The 26154-nt window shown below is 35.0% G+C and overlaps 1 protein-coding gene across 3 annotated transcripts in view; it reads right to left on the bottom strand.

Moving 5' to 3' along the window:
• SEMA3A (semaphorin 3A) overlaps nucleotides 1-26154 on the bottom strand; it is a 496493-nt gene that overhangs the window by 219194 nt on the left and 251145 nt on the right. For all 3 annotated transcript variants that reach the window (XM_036864239.1, XM_036864240.1, XM_036864241.1), the window contains one exon: nucleotides 8005-8197. In XM_036864239.1, the coding sequence (XP_036720134.1) occupies nucleotides 8005-8116 (112 nt within the window). In that variant the 5' untranslated portion in view covers nucleotides 8117-8197. The remainder of the gene's footprint in view (nucleotides 1-8004; nucleotides 8198-26154) is intronic.

Genomic DNA, 26154 nt, shown 5'->3' with positions numbered 1-26154 from the left:
GCATTGTACATTAATTTATATTCTAGATATCAATTATCGACCTATAAGTGGACTAAGGAAAGTAGCCTACTGTTCTCTCTCACCTCTCGATTATATAAGATTGGGATCCTAAACAACAAACTCAACATATATTTTGCACATCACACTTCAGCAAAGATTCCTGTGGCTCTTTCTTATCACATCTACTCTCCTGGGCAGGTGGGGTTTGGGAGCAAGGGCTGAGGATGGAAGTAGGTGGTGGTCCCAGGCCATAAAACACAGAGCCAAAGTAAGACAGAGGCTTACTTGGAGATGAAAAGCAAGGGGCAATGAGTAACTGCTGCTCTTGATAAGTGGAATCAAGGGTAAGAAGAAGCAAGGAAGGCTCTGCAACACTAATCTTAGCAAGCTGTCAGAGAGCAAAGCCAGGATTCTCCCAAAAGTGTGGACAATGAAATCTAGTCAATTTAAACTTTTAAACGATTGCATTTTCAACTTTGCTTGGTAGGACTGGTTTGTTCCACACAAAAATCCAGATACAGTAAGAGTGATGAGGAGACAGTATGTCTTTAGCCACTATTTGATTTTAGAATCGTCTCACTCACTTTCTTTTCTCGTTATGTGTACTGAGATACAATAATAAGGGAACTCAGGGTATTTGTTGAAAGGAATGAAATAATTTCTCTCCTAGAGTCTTCTAAGATGCATTTATTTTTATATATTCTCCATCTCCTACTTGCAGGCAAACAAAGGTGACCCAGACACTTTCTGATTCAGTGCTGGAATAGGCTTGGCTCAGAGGAGACTCTATTTGTGGAGATATCACTGCCCTTTGCATGCACCTAAATGCCTCCACTGATATCCTCCTACCTTAGCATTTAGAACTGACTTTACTTTCTCTACCACATTATAATGTACTATTCACTTATATTGAATTGATTTATTACAGATTTGCATTAATTTTATACTCACTTATAAACAGGTATACTTTGCGTTTAAAAACAAGGTGTATCCAATGAAGCACAAGTTCATTCAGTGAGTGACTGTGCTAGCCTTTGAAATTACACCAATGAAAAACCATACAAATCTGGCCTTGAGAACCTCACAATCTCACACAACAAAGATGATCCACATAAGTAGTTTTCCGAACTAAAGAGCTCATTGGACATTTCAATAGAACTAAGCTTCATTTAGTTTGCTGATGAAGACTCAAGTGGGTGATGTTATATTTTATCCAAAGACATGTTCATGATTGCAGCAACAAATTAAGTTACTGTAAAGTTTTGGTCAACATTGTTTCCCATGGCACATCTCTTCAAGCAAAGGAAACCTGGAAATGTAGTTTTAATGACTCATTCAAGAGATGACAAGACTCCCTGAATTCGTGGTCCCTTTCAGTTTTACTCTAAGCTTGTAGAAAATACTAAGACCAATTCATTCTTCATATTTATTCAACAGAATTTTATTTTTACTTATCTTTATCCCCTAATTCAAGTATAAATTGTATATCCTCTTATCCTGGGTTTGACAGAGTCCAGCTTTGTTACTGTCTGTAAATAGTGTGCAAATTCTCTATTTATACAGATGTTTATGTTTTGGCAATAGTAGGAGATAGTAACTGAAGACATTTAGACTTATTTGTGTCAGATAGAATTTATTGGTTCTTTGGTATGTTTAATTATGATAATAATTTAAAACAACCTACAAATCTAAAGGAGTCATTCTTTTAAAAATATATCAAATGTAATTTTCTAAACATTATTTTACCTTCTCAACTAGCCACTCTCCAATTATAAACGATGGTGATAATGTGCCACAGGCAGGCTGCCTCGCTCCTGTTAAGTGCACTTTATGATTCAGGCTTAAAATAATTATATATGTATTATTTATACATATCCACAGGACACTGTCCTTCTATCACTCTGATTGTTTGGTACTACTACTTCACTCATTATTTTGTTTACATTTTACAGACCAATTTCACATGTAAATTCTCATTTAAGTTAAATTACATTATTTATTTTTTTAATTTTAGTTACAACAATCTACTTTTTGAGGCTCAGAACGTACCAATAAATGCAAAGAGCACATCAAATTCTGTAGCAAATTCCATTTTAACTAATGCTTCTGTTTTGTGCTTGTTAACGTATCCTGACTCTCATGCCAGTTTTTCCAAGCTTGGCCTCCACACACTACTCTGTGTGTATTTATCCTAGCAGCCTTCCCATTTCCAAACTAATGGAAGAACTGTCTCAAATTGCTAGTGCCACCTATTAGCGGAAGAATAGAACTGCAAATCATGGTAGGTCCTTTAAACAGCACCTTAGAAGTCATGAAGGGTAAAATCCATCCCAAGATTCACACTAGTTCTAACTTATGTTTACAACTGCTGGTCTTTTTAAAATCAGCTTTCACTGCATGAACTAAACTTAGATACTGTCATGAGTTTTGGAGATTTTACTTACAGCTTTGCATTAATGGATCATTTTATCATAGGTTTTTATTTTCATGAAGGTTTGATAAGTGCAATGTCTTCATCAATTAATATGTAACTCTCTATGCTATAATATCATGACTTTGTAAATGAATGTTATAGATAATGATCAATTAAAAATCTATTTCAGTACTGGAAGATTTTTAAAAACTCAAGTATAAATTCTATTTAAAATAGTCCTGACTTTAGATTTTACAGTTCCCCAAAATGATGTAAAGGTGTGTGTGATATTTTGATCTTGGGAACTGTGATACGTAGGTATATCACTGAAGTTTAAATGAGAGAAACTGGGCTAAGAAGTTAAACCACACACTTCCTTACAGCTGACTTTAAGTTCTTGATAACTTTATAAGTTACTTAAATCTCACATCTCAAATACAATTATATATTCACACTAAACAGAAATAGATTATGCTCTGCAACCAACACTTTAACTTTTATTTTGTTACTAGGAGCATATGCAATCATACTGATGGATTCCAATTAAATTTATTCCTGAAAAATCCTTTAGTAGCATTAATTCTTCAATATAGAATTTAAATATAATAGACTGAAAATCACAACATATTTTAAAATCATGTTTGATTGATGTATGATAATGAAAAAAAGAAAACAAAGAAAAATTAGTTATCACAGATCTATACCTCTATTTAGTTGCCTAAATATTTAGGTATTTCATTTCACTGACAATAGTGGAGTCTAGGAAATAATTTATATGAAGAGAAATAACAACCTAAAAAAGTTACAACTGGAAAATTCATCCCTTCAGTATTCAGGTTTCCTTAAGCTATTAAAGACTGTACATCATTATCAAAAGTTGGTGGGTTATCTTACATGGGGTGGTTTTGTGGTCTCAGTCATTTTCTTACTTGCCAAAGTCTGCACTGATAAGTTATTATTTCAAAGGCCAATCTGGTTGGCAGCTCCAAACAGAGAAGCCTCAAACTGGAGACTTTCAGTAGCTCTCATTTGATCTGACCAGCACTGGATTGCAAGATGTGATACTGTGCATTTCGTTGTATTTTGTTTTTTATTATTTTGCCTGGATATACTTGTCGAGTAGATAAATGAAAAGTTCTAGTTTTCAGCGTGCTCAAATCGAAGACTTCAGAATCAAAATATGATTTTTAAAGTTAATAGAATTGGGAAAGAAAAGGCCATGCTAAATAAGAATCAGCAAATAAGAGATCTGATGCCATATATGCAGTGACTATTGGAGAAAAGGTATTGCAAAGAATTTATAATGTCTTTGCTCTGTGAAAATATACATGTTATTACCCTACTTTTCAAAGACACATTCCATTTTAGCTATGAGGAGATTTCCAGTATAAGACAAATTCCATTTTATATTATTATTTGAATACTTGAGATATTTATGAAGACTTTTCATGAGACTCAAAAGATCACGCCTAGGGCTTCCCTGGTGGCGCAGTGGTTAAGAATCTGCCTGCCAATGCAGGGAACACGGGTTCGAGCCCTGGTCCGGGAAGATCCCACATGCCGCGGAGCACTAAGCCCGTGCACCACAACTACTGAGACTGCTCTCTAGAGCCCGCAAGCCACAACTACTAAGCCTGCATGCCACAACTACTGAAGCCCACGTGCCTAGAGCCCGTGCTCTGCAACAAGAGAAGTCACCGCGATGAGAAGCCCGTGCACCACAACAAAGAGTAGCCCCCGCTCGCAACTAGAGAAAGCCCGCGTGCAGCAGTGAAGATCCAATGCAGCCAAAGATAAAAAAAATAAATATTAAAAAAAAGATCATGTCTGCTATAATATACATATGTAATTTAACATATGACTATCTTTAAAACCAATAACAATTTTATTTGTAAAGTATTTTATTATAATTTACCACATGTAGATTGCCAAGATTGCTTTTATTAACTCTAAAGTATTAACATAAATTTTGTCCTTCATGTATATTCATGTATTCATACATGTGTACACATATATGTATGAATATGTAAATATATGTTTGTGCTTTTGGCAGACTAATGAAAATCCCAGAAAAGTCAACAAGTTTAATTAGTAAGTCACTATTCATACAAATTAAATTTTGAAGTGGTCATAATATGTTGAATAATGGCAAATAAAAAAGGTTTTGCAAATTTTAATTCATAACTTTTAATTAAACATTATCATCTATCAGAAAGATATGCCTGAGAATTTTGATTTAACTAATAATCTCATTCTTACAATAATTAAACAATTTGACTCTGGAAAAAAAACAAAACAAAAAAACCTTTACAAAGTATGAAAAGAAAGCCTCTGAAATGTCTACCATTTATTTAACGGCTATTTACTAAGCCCTCCCTATGAAGGTAAAGTTAAAGGCACTGATTTAATCTTTGGATTCACGTGATCACCGTCACATTCAGACTTGCATGTGTCTTTGATTTCTACTAAAACTGAAGCACACAATGTCCTGGAAAAGCTCATTACACTGAGTGATGGAACGTTTGTCATTTGTTTAAAACCCCAGACCTAATTTATTTCCTTGTGATTTCCATAGGTTTTTCTGAAGTCTTCATTTTACCACACATTCCAAAAGGAAGATTTTATGATAATCTGGTATTTCATGAGAAAAGTGAAATTTGACTAGTTTCGTAGGGCAAATAAACAGTTATGCATCAATTTTAAAAAGAAGCATTATAACATTTAGCTATATTACATGAATTTAAGGAAGGGAAAAGTATCTATGAGTGAATGTTTCTTGAGGATAATTTGTATGTGACTGCTGAGATTTACAGAGTTCTCACATTTGCTTCCCCCGCAAGGATTCTAAATCAGATTGGTTCAGAGGAAAAGCCAGCCTACCCCATTTTTCTAATATTATCACTTCTCCAGATGGTCCTGAAAACATCTATTCAACTCCTGTTCCTAGAAAGTAAAGAGGTACCGTATTAGATATGTATGTATATCCACTACAAAGGCTGCCTTCTTGTTCTTACTTCTTTTTCTTTCTCATTTAACGTATCAAATCTCTTTTATCTCCTACCAGGCAAAATGACAAGTAGAAAGTAAGCACAGTGATTGCCTGAAACTTCGTCCTGGCAACCTGAGCAATGAGAGGGTTAATGGTGGATCTTTGAAAACAAGTGACCATGGGAAATTAGGGTTGGCAGGGATTTAACTCTTCATGAATCATGCTGGAATATTTCTAAGGGCAAAGCAGTGGATGTTTTAACTGTGTTTGACATCTAATTAAGGAGGAAAAAGAAGTAGCTAAAAAAAAAATCTCTATCACAGCTTAAAAACAAAGTACTGACAATTGGCTACCAGGCAGTTGCTTTGGCAAAACAAGTGTACATGTAGAGACAAAAAGGTAATGACAGACCAATAAAATGACAGAAGAAAAATTGCTTGGGCCATCCCTATTATTCTTTTTGCTGTTGTTCATTTCACAGTTTGTTTTACCAAATTGCCAAGCTCTAGGTATATCAATAGAATTGTTATGTAGCTGTAGGGCAGTTTTTGGTTTAAAGGAAAGCAGAATAATTCTAATGGATACCATTACTAAAAAGAGCTCATAAAGACAGTTTCAAATATATACATCTTGTCAATATATACAACTCACTTCATTAGACAAGTTTAAAGCATTTGTATATAACAAAGGGCTATTCTAATTAAATGCTATCTTTTAATATGTAGAAAGAACTGGTGCCTCTTCTATTAATGGAGAGTAATCCATTACCATGGAAATAAAATTCTTGCAAAATAAATAAGTATAATTCTCAATTCCTATTGATTTTGCAATTTATTTAGCACTTAGTCAAGTATCTCCAAATATAGTAGATTTTTAAAATGCATGTCATGTTTCAAACTTACTCCAAAATTATAGCATATAGCTATTCACATCTTCAGGAAGTAAACTCGTATGTAAAACTTACTCATGAGGAATATAAACTTGAAGAAAGTGGACGATTAACCTAAGAATCATTGGATGAAATACTCTCAAAGAGTAAAAATAGAAAACAAAAACTGATGAAAACACAGATACCATAATATCATATACTAGGAAAATAATTTAAAGACAGTTACTATATAAAGACATAACTGGGATTTAATTAAATATTTAATGGATGCCATATGATTATTTTTAAAAACATTATATAATGAGTACAGTTGCAATTCTGCTTGCTAATGTTTAAAATTCATTCTCATTTTAATAACCAAAAAATTATACCAAAAATAAATATATTTTCCAATTCAATGTATTTTATCTAAGTATTAAATACAAACAAACACATTTAGTAGGTGTTTAATTTTCTAATCCAAAGTGTGAAAAATTACATCTGTCTTTCCTATTTTGTGGTTCTCATTCACACTAGAGTACTCAGAAAGAGATGTTCCCCATCATGTGAAAATTAAAGAATATCTTTTCTGGCATAAGAGCAATGTATAGTAGACAGACATCTCTACAGATAGATGCAATAATTTTCTTTCACATCATAGGCTAAAAACGAAATATAATTGAAGCTTCTTATTGCCCCACCCCCAACTGTAGAAATTTGAGAATCATAAGAAAGCAACACCCTAGGGAGTAAAACTACTTGAGTTAAAACAGTTTACTCTTCAACTCCATTTTAATAATACCTCAGTTATATAAATATTCTCTTCCATTAAAAGTTATATATATATCATGTTGGAATCCATATTAGCATGATATTATACATCTATCTATAAAATCTATCTAAACAAATATAGAACAAATATTTTCTTTAAAATCCTCATTAAAAAACAAGCATACACACTAAGATGTAACCAGACCGATCATGTGATAAGGCTTTTTTTTTCTTCTTAAATTTATACTTTTTTTGAAAAGAAGTTCACACAGCTAGCTTTACAACTAGAAAGTAGTATCTCTTCAGTTCTCACTGAAGTACATATAGAGTCAAATAACATTACATTTCAAAGGCTTTAGCTTTGCACCAATTAGCCAAATACACAGTCTTTTGTACAATCATAACACACTGTGGAAAAACTAGTCTGTTCTCTCCAGTTTATATTCTCTTGGCAAACCATGATCTACTGCTTATGTTAAGCATCTGATTGTCAGATTTGAACAAACTGAATATTCATGATGACAATTAACCATTTACTGTCTAAAACTAAGAAAATACAATTTATCATAATAATTATTATAGGTGAGGCACTCACATCTACAAAGAGACCATTGTTGCAATAGTGGTTTTTAAAAATATTTTAACAGGAGTAGAGTTAGAAAAATTATCAGGATATATGATCACATATATAGATCAGCATTTACCAGGCATTCAGCTTTTCTCTGCAAATGTGATTAAATGCTCTTTGTTTGCATTTAAATTGTCATATATCCAACAGAAGCCATGCTTTTATAAAAAAGTGTTTCAGTCATCTCCAAGAGACACACACACACGATCACAAAGGTTTCCCAGGTTAAACTAAAGGTTTTACGGATTAGGTTGGGAGGGAGTTCAAGGAATGAAAAGGCAGAGGGCAGGGGGGCATTAGAAAGCTAGCCAAATAAAAGGAAAAGAAAAACTTACCTTTGTAGGATAATTTCAGCCTTGGCACATTGTTCTTCCCATTTTGATAGTTCGCTCTTGCTGTAAGTAATACTCCCCAGAAAAGACAGACAATCCTAGCGAACCAGCCCATGCTGCAGACGCTGTGGGTCCTATGCTGCTTCAGTCTCGGGTCCTGTATTGTGCGGCCACAGAAGTTCAAACAATCTGGAAACTGGAGGTAACAGGTGATTTAGGTCAGTTTCATTCATAAATGCAGACAATCAAGACCTCCAGGCAATACTAACACCTCTTCTTCTGTAACAGTCACTGAAGCCCAGAAACTTCAAACCCTCCAAAAAAAAAAAAAAAAAAATCAAGCCAGGCACCGGATAATGAGGCACAACTGTTGTGTGGAAAGAAAAAAAAAAATCAACAAGGGCTGCAGCAGTGGTGCTTAAGAAGCAGTTCCTTTTATCTAGACTCTTCTGATAGCTGGCGGACTCTAATCCTGCTCCCTGCTTCATTCGGCTCCGGGGAAGCAGAATGAAAGGGGAACAGAGAGAGAGAGCGAGAGAGAGCGAGAGAGCGAGAGAGCGAGAGAGCGAGAGAGCGAGAGAGAGAGAGAGAGAGAGAGAGAGAGAGAGAGAGAGCGAGAGAGAGAGAGAGAGAGAGAGAGAGAGAGAGAGAGAGAGAGAGAGAGGAACCGTGAGCAGCGCGGACTTTTCCTGTACACATGTAGGGAGAGATGACACAAGATCCCACAGACAGGTTTTCCCAACACTCACTAGACTGGCTGACAATGGGAGAACAGGCGAGCTCAACCCACTCCCCTTCCCTCCTGTCACACAACACATGCAAAAAACATCTCGTAGAGATTAGAGCCGGGAGCAGAACACTCCAGCGTGCCTGTGAAAGGCATGTAGCTATAAATTTACTTCCCAAGGCAAGCGTTGTTTTATAGCCATTTTTAGGTGCAATTTTGATGAAAAAAATCTGAATTCTGCTACCTACATAATTTACAACTCATGCTCATTATATAATTCTGCTTGAACTTGTGCGTTGTATGTTATACGTACGTTTATGCCTATATACGTATATGGATATGCATATATATGTCTGTCCTTTTCATCAATATAACTTTAACCACTGGAGGTTTTAAAGCCTTGTTAGCAATCATTCCCTCCTCCCAACAAACCCCCTTGGATCAACCACCCGGTTCCCCCGCCCCACTGCAATTTCAGGGAAGAAATTCCTAGTAAAACCCATTTCAACAATCAGCTCAAGACAAATATAGGTCCACTGAGAATTATAAATTACAACAGGGGATTCTCAAAAGGATACTCAGAATTTAAAAACATGTATGGTTTTCCAGCTCCTGGAATGCTCTGGCTAACATTTTTAATGCATCACATCTCATTAATTAAAGCCACTTCCCTAGTTTTGGTTTAAAGGGCAGAGGAAGATGACAAAGTTCACAAAAGTCCCTGCTGGGTGTCAAGGACCAACATAAAGAGAATATCTCTGTGTCTTCATGAGCTGGTGAAGGGTTCCTAAATTTTCTGTGGATATATATGCATGTATTCAGGCAGTCATACAAACACCATTAATTCTTTTCCAAACAGGCATGTTGTCTGAGGTGTTTAAATTTCCTTTCGTATTTTCTTTCAATTTTTCTCAAAGCTGATATCCTTATGGCTTTTTTTGAGGAAGGGCGTATGAAGATCAACAGGACAGAACTTTCCCTTCTTTATTCCCCAACTCTCTCTACTCTGCACCCTCCCTCCACCCCACATACAAAACACGTTAGAAATATGGAGGAGAGAGCTCTATTTCAGTCATACGGAAATTTCTTGGCTGAAAGGAGAGGGTGAGTCTTACAATTAAAAACATAAACACTTATTGGAAGTGGTTTAGTATTCTTATAAAAAATGACCTAAGCATTGTCACTACAGCTTTCATTACTTAATGTCTATAGACCAATAGAGAAAGAGCAACTCCCTCTCTCCCTCTCTCCCTCCCTCTCTCCCTCTGTGTGTGTGTGTGTGTGTGTGTGTTTGCGTGAGTGTAGGTGGACGAGGAGGAAGAGAATGAAGAGGGTTTAAAGGGGGGAGAATGGGGGAGGGGAGGAGGAATTCTCTTTCTACTTCACTAGATTGATTCATCAAACAGACCCTATTGTATTTGTCAGTTTCCGCCAGCCTATTGATCAGTCAGTATTGTTAAGAAAATAAAATCCAAAAATAATGTTGATTTTACTGATTCCCACACTTGTTATCCTGAGCACTTTTCACGCTCTAGGCAATGGATTAAGGCTGCAAATGACAAGAGGCTTGTCTGTTTTCCATGGATTACTCTCTATAGACATTCATTCTGCAGAGGAATTCATGTCACTTTGGGATTATTTAGAAGATTGGACTAATGAATTATCCTATTGAAATACCACATATGATTAAATACTTTAAATACTTGTACCATTTTCATTAATACATATTGTAAATATTTCTTTTTCTCCAGCTCTTGTTACATAGACTAGGAGAGCAAGTTTATATTTGTCAAAACTAAACAGGATAAGCAAATTTAGAAATGTATCCATTTCACTTGCGTAATGTCTAATCCTGAAACATTTTGATGTTATCCAGGAAAAATAAAAGGTTGTAGGCAAAATTCAGATAAAAGAGGGTCAGAATTGACTCCATGGAGAAGAAAGACATTCAATCTGGAGTTTGAACCACAAAATCATGACAGAATTACTTTATTTTGTAAAATAAATAACAATGTTGAAGCCTGGAATTTGGTAGCACTGACACCCCATGTTTATATACACACAAATTTTTTTTAAAACTTTAATATACTTATTTACATTTGACATTTTTCTTACCCTCTAAAATTTTTATGATCGTTGGGTCTTTTCAAACAATTGAAAGTTTAGTGAATTCACATTTATATTTACTTATCTGTAGATTTTTTTAATTAAAAAAATGTGAGAATAGGAAATTCTTTATGTAAGCATAACCGTTCTAGACTGATTAAATTATAAAATTGTAGAAAAGTGTGCCCACAGATAGAATTTTTTTAATTGTGGAAGGAAAGAAAGAGAGAGAGTGAGGGAGAGGGAGAGAGGGAGGGAGGGAGGGAGGGGAGAAGAGAGGAAGGAAGAAAGGGGGAAGGAAGGAAGGAACTACTTCCTGAAAAATACTTACCAAAGTATTTGTAATATTATATTTCTACTGCTTTCTCAATTGACTTTGGTCAGGGTTAAATAAAGTTATTTTCAATGTTTTTCTTATACATCCAAACATGTGAGGGATAACCAAGGTTAAACCTATTTCGGAATTGAGGTAGATGCAAAGTTGAGGTGGACCTGGGTGGATGTCATCAGAATCTATTAAAATGTGCATGTGTGAAATGTGAATTTTGATTCACCTCCCAAGAAACATCGCTCCCTACTCTGAGAATCTGTGACCTCAGCCCTGACACGGTCAAGACTGCTGTATTTGCCACATTAACCATTGATTTTGCTGCATCATTTACGTTTTTAAAAGTCATACATAGTATATTGACCTTTTAACGTTGAGTTTTTTTAAGGTACAAGTGAAAAATCTTATTTTGTTTCTCTTAAAGCAGTATCTCTATTTTCAATTATTTTCTAACCCACAATCTACATCATATGCTATAATTTACTCGCAAATGAGTTTATAATATCTTCTTAAATTTCAAGTTTTCAGAGGTGATTAAGTCCTGCTACAGAGTCAAATTTAAGCAGGTGTTTAATATGATGAGCATGCTGTTGTATATATTTCTGTCAAATAAATCAGTAGTTTTTAATCTCACCCCACTCCATATTGAGATGGATTACAGAGACTTCCAAGTATAAAACTCTTGACAGGCAGTTTTCTGGGTGGCGTGCTTGATTTTCTAGAGAAACAGCTCTTCCAACTTCACAACAGTTTGGTTAACTCTTGTTTTTCAGTAAAGACCGGTACAGTCAAAGAAGATACGTGTTAAAGCAATTCTCCATTGGAAATGTATTTTTGATCTTTTCATATGTTAGCTAAAACCAATGTGTACATTTTTTAAATGTCCACTTTCTATAATTTGTTATTTATTAATGAAACAAACTGGGATGGCAATAAACATTGCAGTTTAATAGCAGAAATTGTTCTCATTTGTGAGATGGTATTCCAAGTGCTTCCCCAGGTTAGAGACAGCCTGAAACTTTCTGTGAGTGGTAGGTAAAAATACTTGCTATATTTGTGCATAAAAGAATATAAGGAGAAACACAGTTTAGAAATATTTAAGAGACTGAGTGGATTAAGTGTACTTGATGTTATGGTGCGCTTCATTAAACATACCTGCCTCTCCCTGCAATCCCACTCCACCCCCGTTTCATTGTGGTTAGATAAACACCCCCAAAGTGTGTGCCAGCCACAGAAGTAGATGACCTCTTTAAGAGAAATTATGGAGTAAAGAATTTCAAAAGGAGTTGGTTAACCAGCTCTCCTAAGAAACAACACCAAGAAGGAAACCAATACTAAAACACAAACACAAATTTCCATACTCCTCCCAAGGTGTTATTCAATTGAGTCATGTAAAAAAATCTATATTAGTTTCCATTCGTCTGCTATCTCCCTTTTTTTCCTTCAAGAGAATGCTTCATTAGTATATGAGAAAGGCCTATGATCAACAGAATTACAGCAAATATCAGAGTAGAACATTTGCCCTTGCTCTGACATCTCATGCTGGAAATTCATATTTAATGAGGGTTTTTCTGGTACAGGGAAGTTGAATTTTTTTTTTTTTTCTAAAAAAGAATTGTGTGGGTGAAAACATTTTTTAGAAGATCAGAAGACATCTTATTAATTGGGAAAACTAAATAGTTGATGTATTATTCATTCTAGCGAAAAAATGGTAGTTATTTAAGAACTATTGTCGTAGTCGCTGAGAACGGGGGGTGGGTGGTAGCAGGTTAAAAGCGATATTTAAGAAATTAAGTTGCACTTTTTAAAAATCTGACCCCTGTGAATGCTTTTGGTACAAGCAATGCGTGAAAGCATGAGTTGAGAGGAAGGATTGGTAAAAGGCAGAGGGAATTCAATCTCTAGGGAAGCATTAACTCCTCTCTTTCCCTCTTACCCACCCATGAACAGAGATCTCAGTAAAATAAGCTAGCCCCTCCTGGGAAGTGAACTTGCAACAGTTTAAGAAAAAACACTTATATGTCTTCTCTTGTGACATCAGTGTTCATCCTGAGATTTAAGGTAAATAGGGACTCAAGACAAAAGCCTTTTTGTTTTTCAAATGAATTAACAGGATAGATGTTAAATCAATGCAGGGGTCCGGAAACTGGCCAGTCACGTTAGCTGTGGCTCTAGATTTTAAGAAAAATTTAAACAATTAAGGGGTATCAGAAATTACAGGGGAAGTTCTTTAGCAGTAAGGTGAGGCGGTAACTTCCCTTTCCTTGAGAATTTGATTCGAAGGGCTAGCAGGTGAGTTGTATTAAGTTTGTGGGGGGGAACAGAAGAGAGTGACAAAAAAGGGATGCATAAAATTTTATGTTTAGTGTCTGCGTAGCCAAAAGTGGCTAAAATCCAGTTATAGGAACAGAATTTAACATTTCCACAGTCTCTCTTTTCTTTCGACTTTTTAAATCGATCATATTTTTCAACATTTCAAAATGTTTTAAACATGGGACTTTTCCTTTTTCACCTAGTTAAGCAGTATAATCACTACAGCTTCTTTATTAGATTATCTGATAAGTGAATGCAGTTTTCCAGAATATTAATCTATTGCAATAATTAAACACTGAAAATACCAGAATACCTGTTTGGGTTTTTTGTTATTGTGGTGGTTGTTTTGTTTTGTTTTTAAGTGAGAGTGTCCCCACCTCAACTCAAATGGAACAGAAAGTTTTCAAGTGAGACAAAAATCCCATTGTTAATACTGATCAGTACAGGCTAGGCAGTGAGGAGGAAAAAATGAGGCGTCCCTGGAATACAAATGAAATGAGCAGGTTGGCTGTTGAGTGTTTCAGGACATGAAGTTATTAGTTATTTGCTTTCAGCAAAGGTATAGCACGCAGTTTCTCACTGAATAAATAAATAAGCAGATCTGTACTAAACAAAACAAAGTGAAGAAACCAGGCAGTATTGTTTAAAGGACTACGTTCCATCTGACTCAGGCAAAGCAGATGCATATAGTTTCCCTTTGTTACCACTGAAAAGAATGTTGCACCTCAGATGTAAGTTTACTAAAATCTGTATGTTCTAGGAAGCAGCCTATTTTCTCTTCTTAAAAATGTTTTTAAAGAGTTTGAAACTGATTACGACTGGGAACAGAGATGCTGAAGCCTAGAATTAAAGATCCTTAAAAGGGTTTATTATAATGGCAAAACCAACTGTTTGGCGGATGGTGACTCAAAAACTACAGTGCATTCTGCTTTTCAAGGGCACAGATTTCTCCAAATTGCAAGAGTTAGGAAGAAAAGACTTCAATTATTTTCTTCCCTATTCTGTATTGTTTCAAGTGTTAAATATCATTTGGTCTAGTCTATGCCCTCCATTTTTTTCTTTTGTGATGTGGGGTTGGTGTTAGAATTATATGCCAGGTTTCATTTCACTGCCTTGGCTACAGGAGCAGCTGTCACCTTATGGGAGAGATTAGGAAATGCCTTGTTTATTAGTTAACAGTTATTATTTACAAGTGATTTATGAAGAAAATTCAAGTCTCCACCATTTTTCCTCAGGGCATATTCAAAGAATAAGTCTCTTTGAAAATCAATCAACATAAATTCATTTTCTCATGCCTGCCGTACTGATGAGAAGAGAAAATAACATCCAATATGTCCAGCCTTGAATCTTCTTAAATTACAGATCCAAGTTGAAAATGGTTTGACTTGAGGACTTAAATGGCGATCTGATTAGTCTCTTGCTTGTTTTTTCAAAGTTGATGTATAACTTTAGTAACTTAAAGCACTTGAAAGGCCCTCAAATATCTAATACACAGAATGTTATAAAACACCCTTTGTGGCATAAAAATAATGTCCACTACAACAAATAGTATTCTCACACAGTTTTTAACTCTATTATCTCAAAGTTTAGCAATTAACTGTAATAATGTGCTGATGATACATAAGAAAAAAGCCCACTAATTAATTTTTGAACTTAAGATTTTAAACGAGTGTAATCCTCGCTGTGTAATTTTGTAGAAATAACATTTGATGTTTTTTGATACAATCAGATAGTTTGGTGGTCTTGTTTTGACATATTAAATAATTACTGCCAATTTAATAATTATTTAATTAATAAATAATTTACTGCCAATAATTACTGTGAAACCTATTTCAATTCCATTAGGCTAAAATAAAAACACTTAGAGAAATAAGAAAACTAAATTTGAGTGAATCAAACTAAATATGGTAATCTATTTCTTGGGCTGTCAACGTGAGTTTGTAGGTGTTTGCCACTGTGTGTAACCCAGCACACCTAATTTGGTTCCAGAGATGCAATTTTAGATATGTATACTCTTTCTTTACTCTTAAATCCAGTCACTTCTGAAACCACTTTACTTATATTTCTGGAATTGTTTCTTTTATATTTACCCATTTATTCAACAAGATTTTGAGAATCGCCTAGGTGTCAGTCATTGTGTCTTGTAAAACAAATTACAAGTTTTTTGAGAATTAGTGATATATAGTCCTGATAACCAATGCCAATTTATCTTTTTTAAAAAAATTTTTCTACCATAAAGATAAAAAACATCTACAAAGCTTTCTGTACCCATTTTGGTCTAGAGAGAGAGATTTATTTATTCATTCATTCATTCATTTATTTATTTACTTACTTACTTATAATACATCTCTCCTGCTCTTTTCTTTTCATCAAATCCTGTACCTGTTTTCATTCTGTCTAGTAATATTTTCTCTATTGCTGTGGAAGACCCTACCTGATGACAGATTGTCTATGGATTTTGCTGGATTACTCCTGATTATAGGCTATTGTATTCCCCTAAAGTTAATATGCCTATATCAGGATTTTGCATTAGGGACTCAGGATATAAGATTGCTTTCTAAAAAAAAAAGGCTTGCATACTTTTTTCACAATGTTTTGTGAGTCTTCTAGAAGCTCTCTCCCCTATGATTCTGTGGTGCTAGGTGCATATATCTAGTTTAGCTCTTATTACCTTATATTATAATAAATTTCCTCAACAGACTCTAATCTCAAAGAGAACAGAAACTTTTTCTCATTATTTTATTTTCAGTGCTCAGCATAACCTCTGGCACAGAGTAAAGTTTAACCTCTTAATTAATGGATTAATTAATTAATTAAAGAGTCAGGGGAAATATATGTTAGATAGGCCTAGAAATCTCACAATTTGAATAAATAGTTTGGTAGAAATAGTTTCTTTGCAGGTACAATTATACTAGTTTTCCATGCTCTTACACTAAACCTGGATTGGAGTGTAGACAGTAACACTGATAGAGTTCTAATTTGTTCATTTAAAATGCTGCTAAAGTAACCACATTATAGTCCATAAAATAAAATACATTTGGTCTTTTCTTCAAAGCATGGAAAATTATTTTTGTTATTATTATTTTTTATTCAATTATAGATTTCTTTTCAGGTTAAAGACCTCTCTTCAGATTTCCTATAGCCTGCAAATTATTACAGTATGTTGCTAATACGGACATTAATCAAAATGAACATTCTACAGTATTACCAAATATATAGAGTTTTCAAATGGCAATAAGTTCTTATTTTTTTATTTTAAAAATTGAGTGGTGTTTATAAAACTCCCGGAAAGAAAGCCACCACAGTTGTGAAAATGCATATATTATATGAGACAGAACACCTGGGTTTAAACCACAAGATCACAATTTGTAGCAATATAATTTAAATTTTAGTTTCTTTGGCTACAAATGAGCTTGGGCATTTCCCAGCTTCCCAATGGCTGTTAAGACCAAACCAGTTATCATATTTGACACTGCCCGGTACAAGGACATTCAGAGAGCCAGTGTTCCTAGGCAGAGTTTCCACCTTCACAGAGCATGGAGCCGGACTCTGCAGTCAGAGTTTGACCAAACCTCTGGACATCAGAATTGAATATAGGGGCCAGGGTGTCATGTAAATATTGTTGGTAAAAAACAGTGATTCTAAAATGCCCTTTTGCAGAAAGAAAAGACAACCCTTTGAGAATCATTGCAAATGTTAGATGAAAAAGAGGAAAGGAGAACATAGGCTGCTATTACTTCTGTGTGTTGAAAAGTTGTCCTTTAAGTATCACATGTTCGATTTTAAATGCACCAAATTTACATATCAAGTGCAGGAGGTTTGATCACAAAGAATAAGATAGCTAAATGGAAATATGAAGAGCAGAGAAGGCAGCAGCAAGTGGAGAAGCCCTGTCTTAGACTAACAAGCATGAAGTTGCCTTCGCTAATCAGCCCTGCAAACCTAGGCAGCTGCAAATTGAAGGAGAGCGGCATTTCACATCTTAACAAACTGCCGGTGACTCACTTGGCCAGATGTGGGTTTGAGATCCTCCACCTTTCACAGATTACACAGTATAGAAAGAGTTGTATCTTTTATGGTAACTCAAGCCTTAAATTAGTAGAGGACCCATTATTAGCACTAAATCCTCAACCTGCAAGTGGTTTTTTAAATAACCTAAGTTGCAAGCTTCATGAATCAGTATTTACGTTTCAGAGCAAATTATTTTCCCAGATAAGTGTCATACTTAACTTTAGGAAGCAGAGAAGTTTAGGTCAACAGGTGAAACACCTGTACAACTATTATGGGAATATTTCCTACTACTATTTATATTTTAAGTCATTATGTCTCATAGGTCAACAGCACTATTTAGTATTTTAACTGTTCGAATCGTTTTTCATGCTGTTTTCAGAACACTAGGGAATCTTGATTGGCTGGTAAATAAGTTAATTTTCCATTCTAGTGGAATGTTTTACTATAATAGTTTCAAGAGAAACATTTTCCCTTTACCTTTATTATTACTGTTAAAATACACCGGCAGAAACAGGACAATGATTAACATTATACCACTATCTTTGAACAGTTTCTTAAACCCGCAAATGGATACCCACAAAATATCATTTAGAGTCACAAAATAAATTGTTATGGATATACTAAACTACAAAATAAGTCCATTTTCATATTTATTTTTCGTTATAATTGCCAGACGTCAAAACATTACGAAGTATGAAAATACAATTGTCACAATCTGAATAGAATTACAATTTCTATTTTTGCATAATTATCAGTCCATGGCAAAACTTTCTAGATTCACTGGACATAAGTCGTGGGATATGCTAAGCAGATTTTAAAGAAAGACTCATGTTTTATAAACCGATATGGAATTTAAAAAATCTGTCCAGTGTATTCCCTCACAAAATGCTGTTTCAAATGTATTTAGCAGCCTTTTCAAATGTGAATTCAACAACTGTAGAAAGCCACTTAGACTCCCACTAAATTGAGTCTATCAGAAAGTGGTTCAAATGTCACTAATTGTTTTACAGGAATAATCATATTGTAGCTTTAAACAAACTTAAGCTTTAGTCTACTTTAAGACTGGAGTGCCCGGATGAGAATAAAGACCCTTTTGCTGAAAAGGAGACGACCGAGTTACATTTAACAAGATGCAGCATGTGGCACTTGAGAGATCTAACACTGGCGGGCTGCGCGCCACCCCAGCAGCTACATCACGTTTCCTTTGCCTCAAACGATTTCAGAATAATTTCATAAAAATGACATGATTGACACTCTAGCTTTCTTCCCATTCTGATGTATTTAAATGTTAATATCTCTGCAATGCATTGATACTTTAAAAGTATTAGAAAAGAAAGAGAAATAAGCCAGCAATTTTACTTGCGTGCATTTTATTGTACAAATTAAGACGACCTTTTATTTACTCTAAAGGTTTTCCCTAATTGCTCTTACTTTTCTATTTTTCTGTGCGTGTTTTCATTAAATGGGCTTTGGGATACTTTCCACAGTCCTTTCCGTCAACTATAAAAATGAGTGACTGGGTACTGTAACAAATAGGGGTAAGATACCTTTTTCTATATACATTACGTAAACATAACATTATAGTAAGTGTCCCCTTCCCTAGTTCATTTTATCTCTAATTTGGTTATTCCCCTCTTTAAATTCAATTCTCTACCAAGTCTTCCAAAATAAATTATTTTAACTCTAGTCATCCCAACACTCATTATGCATTATGAGCTAAATCTCTATACATATGTATTGTGTTTGGGGCATGTTTTTATGTATTCATTCTGTCAGTGAAGTGCACACGTCATGAATATATTTGTCTTCAATAGCACTTTAATTACAGGACAACTTCAATGGTGATGTGCCTATGGCCTATTTCCTGTGAAGTTCCTAGTGCAGTTCTTTTCCCACAATGGGTCTTCCATAAATGTAAGTGAATGACTTCCTGACTATTGTCAAGGATCCCGGGAGATGCAGGATGGTGTTGGCAGCAAGAGACAAAGCTGGCTGTCAAAACTGTTATATTCAGATGAACAGCAAAAAGTTGAAAGAGATCTGAAAGTTTTCGGAAGCACTCTGCCCATTTTGTCAAAAACTGTTTCAAAGAATTTTATGTATCCTGAACTCATGAAGATTGGTTTGAAAAACAAATCCCAGAATTCAAGAAACTGGTCAATGACTAATTTGCTTTATTAAGAAAGAAAAAAGACTAAAAAATATGGTAGTTTAAAAATGATATTTACCTGAGGAGATTACTATGTTCTAGTGTGGGATATGCAGAAAAGTATTTTGTAGTAGGGTGATGAAATATCCTTAAATAATAGAATTTCATTAGGTATAAGTTTGACACAAATGGCTTTCATCTTGCCCAGTTCTCTGACCCATAAGCTAAATATCAGGTATTATAACATTTAAGAGGTAAGGCTTCTTCCTGTGTAAGTAGGTGTGGGAAAAATGTGTCGCCCTTTTCCTGGGAGGTCAGTGGGGCGCTGGTGGGTGAGGCAGGTTTCCATTCAATTGTTCTGCACTAAAGAAGTGCTGCTATGAGAGAATGAGGCTGGGTACGCATGTAAGGAGGGCCTTAAAACAGTGAGACCGCGAGGAGTTTGAGGTTAAGTGAACACCTTTTCTACCAAGATTTTAAAGCATTGTAGTCTTATGTATCTTATATATGCATGCATGTATATAGGTAAACCTGTGTATATACATGTTTATGTATATATACATTTACACACACATATATACATACACTGAATGTAATTCAACAGAAATTTATTGAATTTCTGTGCCAGGCATTCTGTGCTAAAACTGTAAAAATTCAAAGACAAATGAACGCATTCCTTACCATGAAGGATTTGCAATTGGATTGGAGAGGCAACGTAAGACTAGCCTTTTAGAAATATACACCTACAACCTCCTAGACGCCATTCAATTATAAACTTTAAAACACAGACAAAAGATAATTACTCTCATTTTTTAGAAGTACTTAGCTAGGCTGAGGTAGTTTTCAATAATGTGTAATAAAATATTTTTCTTCTTTCTCGAATGATACAAACTCATGTGTGATTTCTGGCATGTTAAGTACAAACGGAACAGTTGGCTTTGACCCATATCCTTATTCTGAAGAATTACTACTCTCAGATTTCAGTCCCGGAAAAAGTGATAAAGGCTCTTCTCAGAAATCAGACTCAAGATATAGAAAACTGCAGCTTTCTGATTAGTGCATTTTAAATGGGTCTAAAGGTAAATACCGTCACCTGAGTCTCATTAAATCAATGGATACTATGTATATTAAATGCTCTAAAAGTAATGTTCAACTTCTAAGTAGTATATTTTATACAACTAATTGGCTAGTGGCCTACACACCTTGACTCAATTTTAAATATCAAAGAATTTTCTTTGTGACTAATATTTGCATTTTAAAATTATTTTTCTTCTGAGTATTTTATCTCGTGTTTACTGGAGATGAAATGCACTTTTGAGACCTCTATTTTGTTACTTATACCTGGAAAGAATCTAGAAGGAAACAGGAAAGCAGAGATGAACATTCTGTAACACCTTCTCATTGAGTCTATTAATTGTAGAGATGAGCCTTGTACATTCCTCCGTGGTCCAAGTAGGAATGACAACAACAAGAACACTCCATTGTTTAAGTATTCCACATACTTGGGTGTGTGTGCGTGTGTGTGTGTGTTGCAGGGGAGCTGTGTGTAGGCTCATGTCTGACCCAAGTACATGGATTACGGTTTTAAATAGCAAGTAAGGAGGCAGTAGAGCGTGATGAGAGAAATCCAACCTGAGTCCTAGTTCCGGCTTGGGCACTAACGAGTGATGTGTTATTAGATAATGAATTTCTTGGGGCCTCAATATCCTCCTCTAAAAATGAGTTAACTGGACGAGATATACTCCGCCTCTGGGTCCTTCTAGTGCTGAAAATCCTATATCCTAAAGTATATTTCCAAGCCATAGTGTGAAATTTATCACTTAAACGTTTAGCAATATTTAATTAGTTAGAAATAAAAATGTAATAATTCATTTTGCTCCATATAAAACTGTAATTTCAGTTGGGGAATAGAAAAAAATTGTAATATGATACTGTGTCATTAAAATATTTGAAAATATCTATGATGGTCCCAATGTCAAATGATTACTTTATTAAACAGAACTCAGTTATAATATACCTCCTATACTAGTTTCTGAAGTAGGTATTTAGGATAAAATCAGTTATATCATTCTGATGTTAAATGTAATTGGCATGATGCAGAAGAATTTGGCTGAAGTTAAGGTTTTTGGAGAATGTTTACTGTTCCTATCATTTGAGGAAGAAAAGTTAAATTTCTTCTTCAGAGAGGGTTAATAGAGACTATAATGCACATGTTCAATTTATATTCTTCTCATTTGGTTACATTATGATATGCATTTAATAGAAGGGAAAACACTACTAATGATGATAATTTTAACTTCGCTTATTTCAATGGCTATTTATCAATCATTTTCAGATACTGAACTAGTTGCTATGGGGAAGAAAGGAAATGAATTAAATGTGATTCCTGCCCTTGAGAAGGTCCCAATCTAGTGAGGGAAAGTTACAGCAAAAGAAGATACGAACACAAAATGCTAATTGCTCAGATAGAGCAGATGACAGGCACTTAGCCCAGCTGGGATATTATAGAGGCTTCCTGTGGGAGATGGTGCCTGAGCCGGGTCTTCAATGATACGTAAGAGCAGGTGAAGAAAGATGAGGAGGTCGTGCCAGGGCTTCAAGCAAAACACAAAGCCACAAAATAGGAAAGCATGTGTGAGTGCAGGAAATGGGAGCAATTTTGCCATTAAAAGGGTGTAAATAGCAAAGAGAAGAGGGAGGAGAAATCGGCAGGGGCCAAACAAAAAACGTGTCTATATAGTCACGCTTGTAATTCTAATATAGGTGATGAAAAGACACAGAGGACATCCAAGAGGATAAAGCCATTGATAAAAGATTTGCTTTTAAGGTAAATGAGCCTCGTTGCAGTGGGGAGGATGTAATGACTAGCAACAAACCTGAAGTTACGACGGCCAAGTGTGTTTCTCTTGTAACAGCCTAGATCAGAGGTGACAAGGCACCTAATCATGGCAGTAGATCATGAAAAGGCGAGAGAAATCGCAAAAGGGAGATACAAATAGGCATGCTTTGATGCTTTCCTGATGAAAGATTTGATAAGCAGAAGGATGGCGAAGTGGAATTTTCCATTTCCTGTGCTTTTATTACAATATTGTAAATGTTGTATTGTAAATAATGCAATTATTTACAATGATTCCCATGCGTATGGCATGGATGAATAGCACTATTAACTGAAACCAGCAAGAGAAGAAGATGAGCAGATATGTTTGAGGAAAAAGAACAGTGTTCAATTGTGCACTTATTGGTTTTGAGAAGATTACTAAGTATATATTTTACGTACACATAAGCAGTTTGGTAAATTAGTTGAAAGCTCGAATATCAGAGACAAAGATTAGGGTTTATCTAGAAATTAGGGTCAATATAGAGAGAAAAACTGGGCTGAGGAGAGAACCATGGATGGCAGTAAGGAACAGGCAAAAGAGGAGAACCCCAAACAGGGGAATGTGACAACTAAGCATGGAAGGACAGGAAAAACAACATCACGAATACCCAGGTAGAAACTCTTTAAGGAAGTCAGCCAAATGTGGGAGAGGGATGTGGAAGCTGGCCTACGCAAGTTCTATTTGAATAGGTAGTTCCAAAATCATTCTTACTCCTTACAAGAACTGATTCAGACGTGGGAACAGAAGCCAGATGGCACTGGGTTTTGTGAAGACCAACTACAAGAGAAATAGGTAATAATGAGTTGATTTTGGCTAATCAGCTTTCTCCCTTTCTCAAATACGAAATGACATATAAAAATTCTTTACCTTCCTAGAGTCCTGAATTCACAATGAGATTTTAAACATCTACTCTGCAAATGGAAACTATTTAGAACACATAACAGTCTTCATTTATCATCACCACATTGGGGAATTTGATTCCCTTTTCTTTCAAATAATTTGGTTTAATTAATTTCTTTATTTTCCCCCAAGTGTTATTACAGACTTCTCATAGAAGTTGATTCACTGATCACAGTGTAATATTATGCCCTTAGCTTTTATTGTAGGATGATATAACAAATGATCTCAGGAGGAATACTCTTCCAACATCTGCAAAACCACTATTCATTATATTAGTCAACATCTCAAACAACAATACACATGATAAATTCCTCCCAGAATTTAATGCCAGGAAGTCTTTCTCTGATGAAGAACTGATATATTCCTTTTATCAGTATGTGGGAACTTATTTCTTTTCAACCTTGGTTGATGGGAAGTTTAAAATGAAATTTGACACTCACATGTAGAAACCAGCTATTTCTAGTTTCCCGGTTAGTTCCTGGAGAGCACCTTTTCTATCCTTTTTGAGTTTTCTTGTTCTGTACTATTTTAACCATATGTGTATGTCCATGTATATGTCTGTTTACTGAAGTCCTCTTCAAATGTTATTAAAATAAGAAGTTCAATGAACAACAACAATAAAAATCATAGTAATAAAGTATTTGGTCAGCATTTTATTTCATTTTCTCTTCATTCCTTTTGAAGGTTTCTTTTCCCTCCCACACAAACCCATGTTAGATGAAAAGCATATTTTTGGTATTATTTTAATTAAAGATAAACTTCTCGATGAGTATTTAAAATCAATCATTTCCTTTTTTTCATATACTTAATTTCAAGAAAAGCAATACAAAAGAATTTAATTCTGGCTTGAAGAACATTATTAATTTACTACACTTCTCTTATTTTTAATTGTATAATCCTTAGCCTAGTACAAATATCCGTGGTGATTTTTCTTACAGGACATTTAACTACACTTAGAACCACTTGAGACTGTAACCTAATTCTAACCAATTTTATGACATTCTCTTCTAATAGAATACTTTTGGCGTGCTGCCCTTATGCCTCATTTTCCCTCAACAGAATTTCCTAAGAACAGTGTGAAGAGTGGCAGGTACAAATAAAGGGATATAAATAATGAAACAAGGAATACCAGTTATGGAATGTTTACAGTTTGAGTGTAGGCATGAGAATTGTAGAAGGGCATTTGATATGAGAACTAGCAAAACCTGCTTTTTTTTTTTTTTTTTACAAGAAATCCCCAAATATACTTTATAAGATAAATCCCTTCCCATCCTCATGACCCATCTCAAATGCCACTTTTTCTTTGAACACTTCCATAAAACTCTAGACAGTCACTCTATCAGTGCCCTTTTTTGGATTCCTGACGCACTCTGTTCTTAACGATTATAACGGAATCTCAAAATACATTGTAATGATTTCTTTAAAGTTCAGCTTCCTTCCTCTCTTCACAGAGAGGAATTATACCTTATTTGCCTTATAACCTAAGCAGTGAGCGCTAGGATCTCAAAAAAGGCTGGTTTTGAAAGCTAAAATGCATGAATGAAGGAAGGAAGGAACGAGGCAGACATATGGGTTGAAAACCGAAGAATAATGAGGCACTGCTCTGGAATTTAAATATTTCACTTTCTGGATAGTCAAGATGATTGTAGAATTGATGATAACATTTCTATTGATGGCATGGGGTAGCAAGAATAAGAGTCCTAGTAAGAATTTGAGAAGTGGGGAAAATAAACCTGTCTCTTACGAAGTCAACATGAAATCAACACAGTGCCCTGGAGTTGTGACGCAAAACTACCATTCAGATATCACCTAACTCCCAGAACAAAAAAAGCTTGAATTGAACCTGCCTGACACTATGAGTATAGTGAGCATAAGAAGGTGTACATCACAAGGAGGTAGGACGGCCATGAAGGCACCAAGAGAAAAGACCCCAAGCCAACTCGTGGCAGTGCACAGCACTTACATTTCCCCTGGATTTTCATTTCTTGAAAAGGGGAGATTGTCCCAACACCATCATGAAAAGAGATGCATCCAGCTATGCCCTCAACATGATGTTCTTCAACAACAAACTTCTTTCCCTTTTTCTGGCTCCAAGCAGTATGCTTACAAGGAGAGAATGTGACTGTCATGAAAATATAAGCATTATGGGTTTTGTGACATTTAAGTTTCTTATTGTACCTTGATAATAAATATTCTGATTGATTACACAGTAATAACATGGATTGCTTCTTGATTGTCCACAATAAGCCAGATGTGCTTGTCACCATCGGACATATAATATCTTTTAATTATATGGATTTTGATTGTCTTCTCCCTTTTAGAAAATATTCTCCATGTCTAGTCTGTTTTATTCTATATCCCCAGCACCTAGAATAATACCCGGTACATGGTAAGTGTTACTAATTAGTTATTGAATGAATGAATTCATAACACCTCCAGAAGTATAGCTATGAAAAACTAACGGACTCAGTTTTTTCATTCACTCTGAAAGAAATATACTTTTTCTATGCCATATAGAAAACATGCAGTATTTTATAATAGGGCTGATAAGACTGTGGTGTCAGTTTTTTAAAATATATTATACTACTTTAAACCTACAGATGAACTATTAAATACTAATATTCATTGAGCAAATACTTACTGATGATGATCCTTTTTGTCCTTTATTTAAAAGTGACTCTGGGGGGCTTCCCTGGTGACGCAGTGGTTGACAATCTGCCTACCAATGCAGGGGACACGA

Source organism: Balaenoptera musculus, chromosome 9, assembly GCF_009873245.2.
Source record: "Balaenoptera musculus isolate JJ_BM4_2016_0621 chromosome 9, mBalMus1.pri.v3, whole genome shotgun sequence".
In the NCBI taxonomy this organism is placed as follows: Eukaryota; Metazoa; Chordata; class Mammalia; order Artiodactyla; family Balaenopteridae; genus Balaenoptera; species Balaenoptera musculus.
Note: the sequence above shows the minus strand (reverse complement) of the source record. Positions and strands in the feature narration are given on the sequence as shown.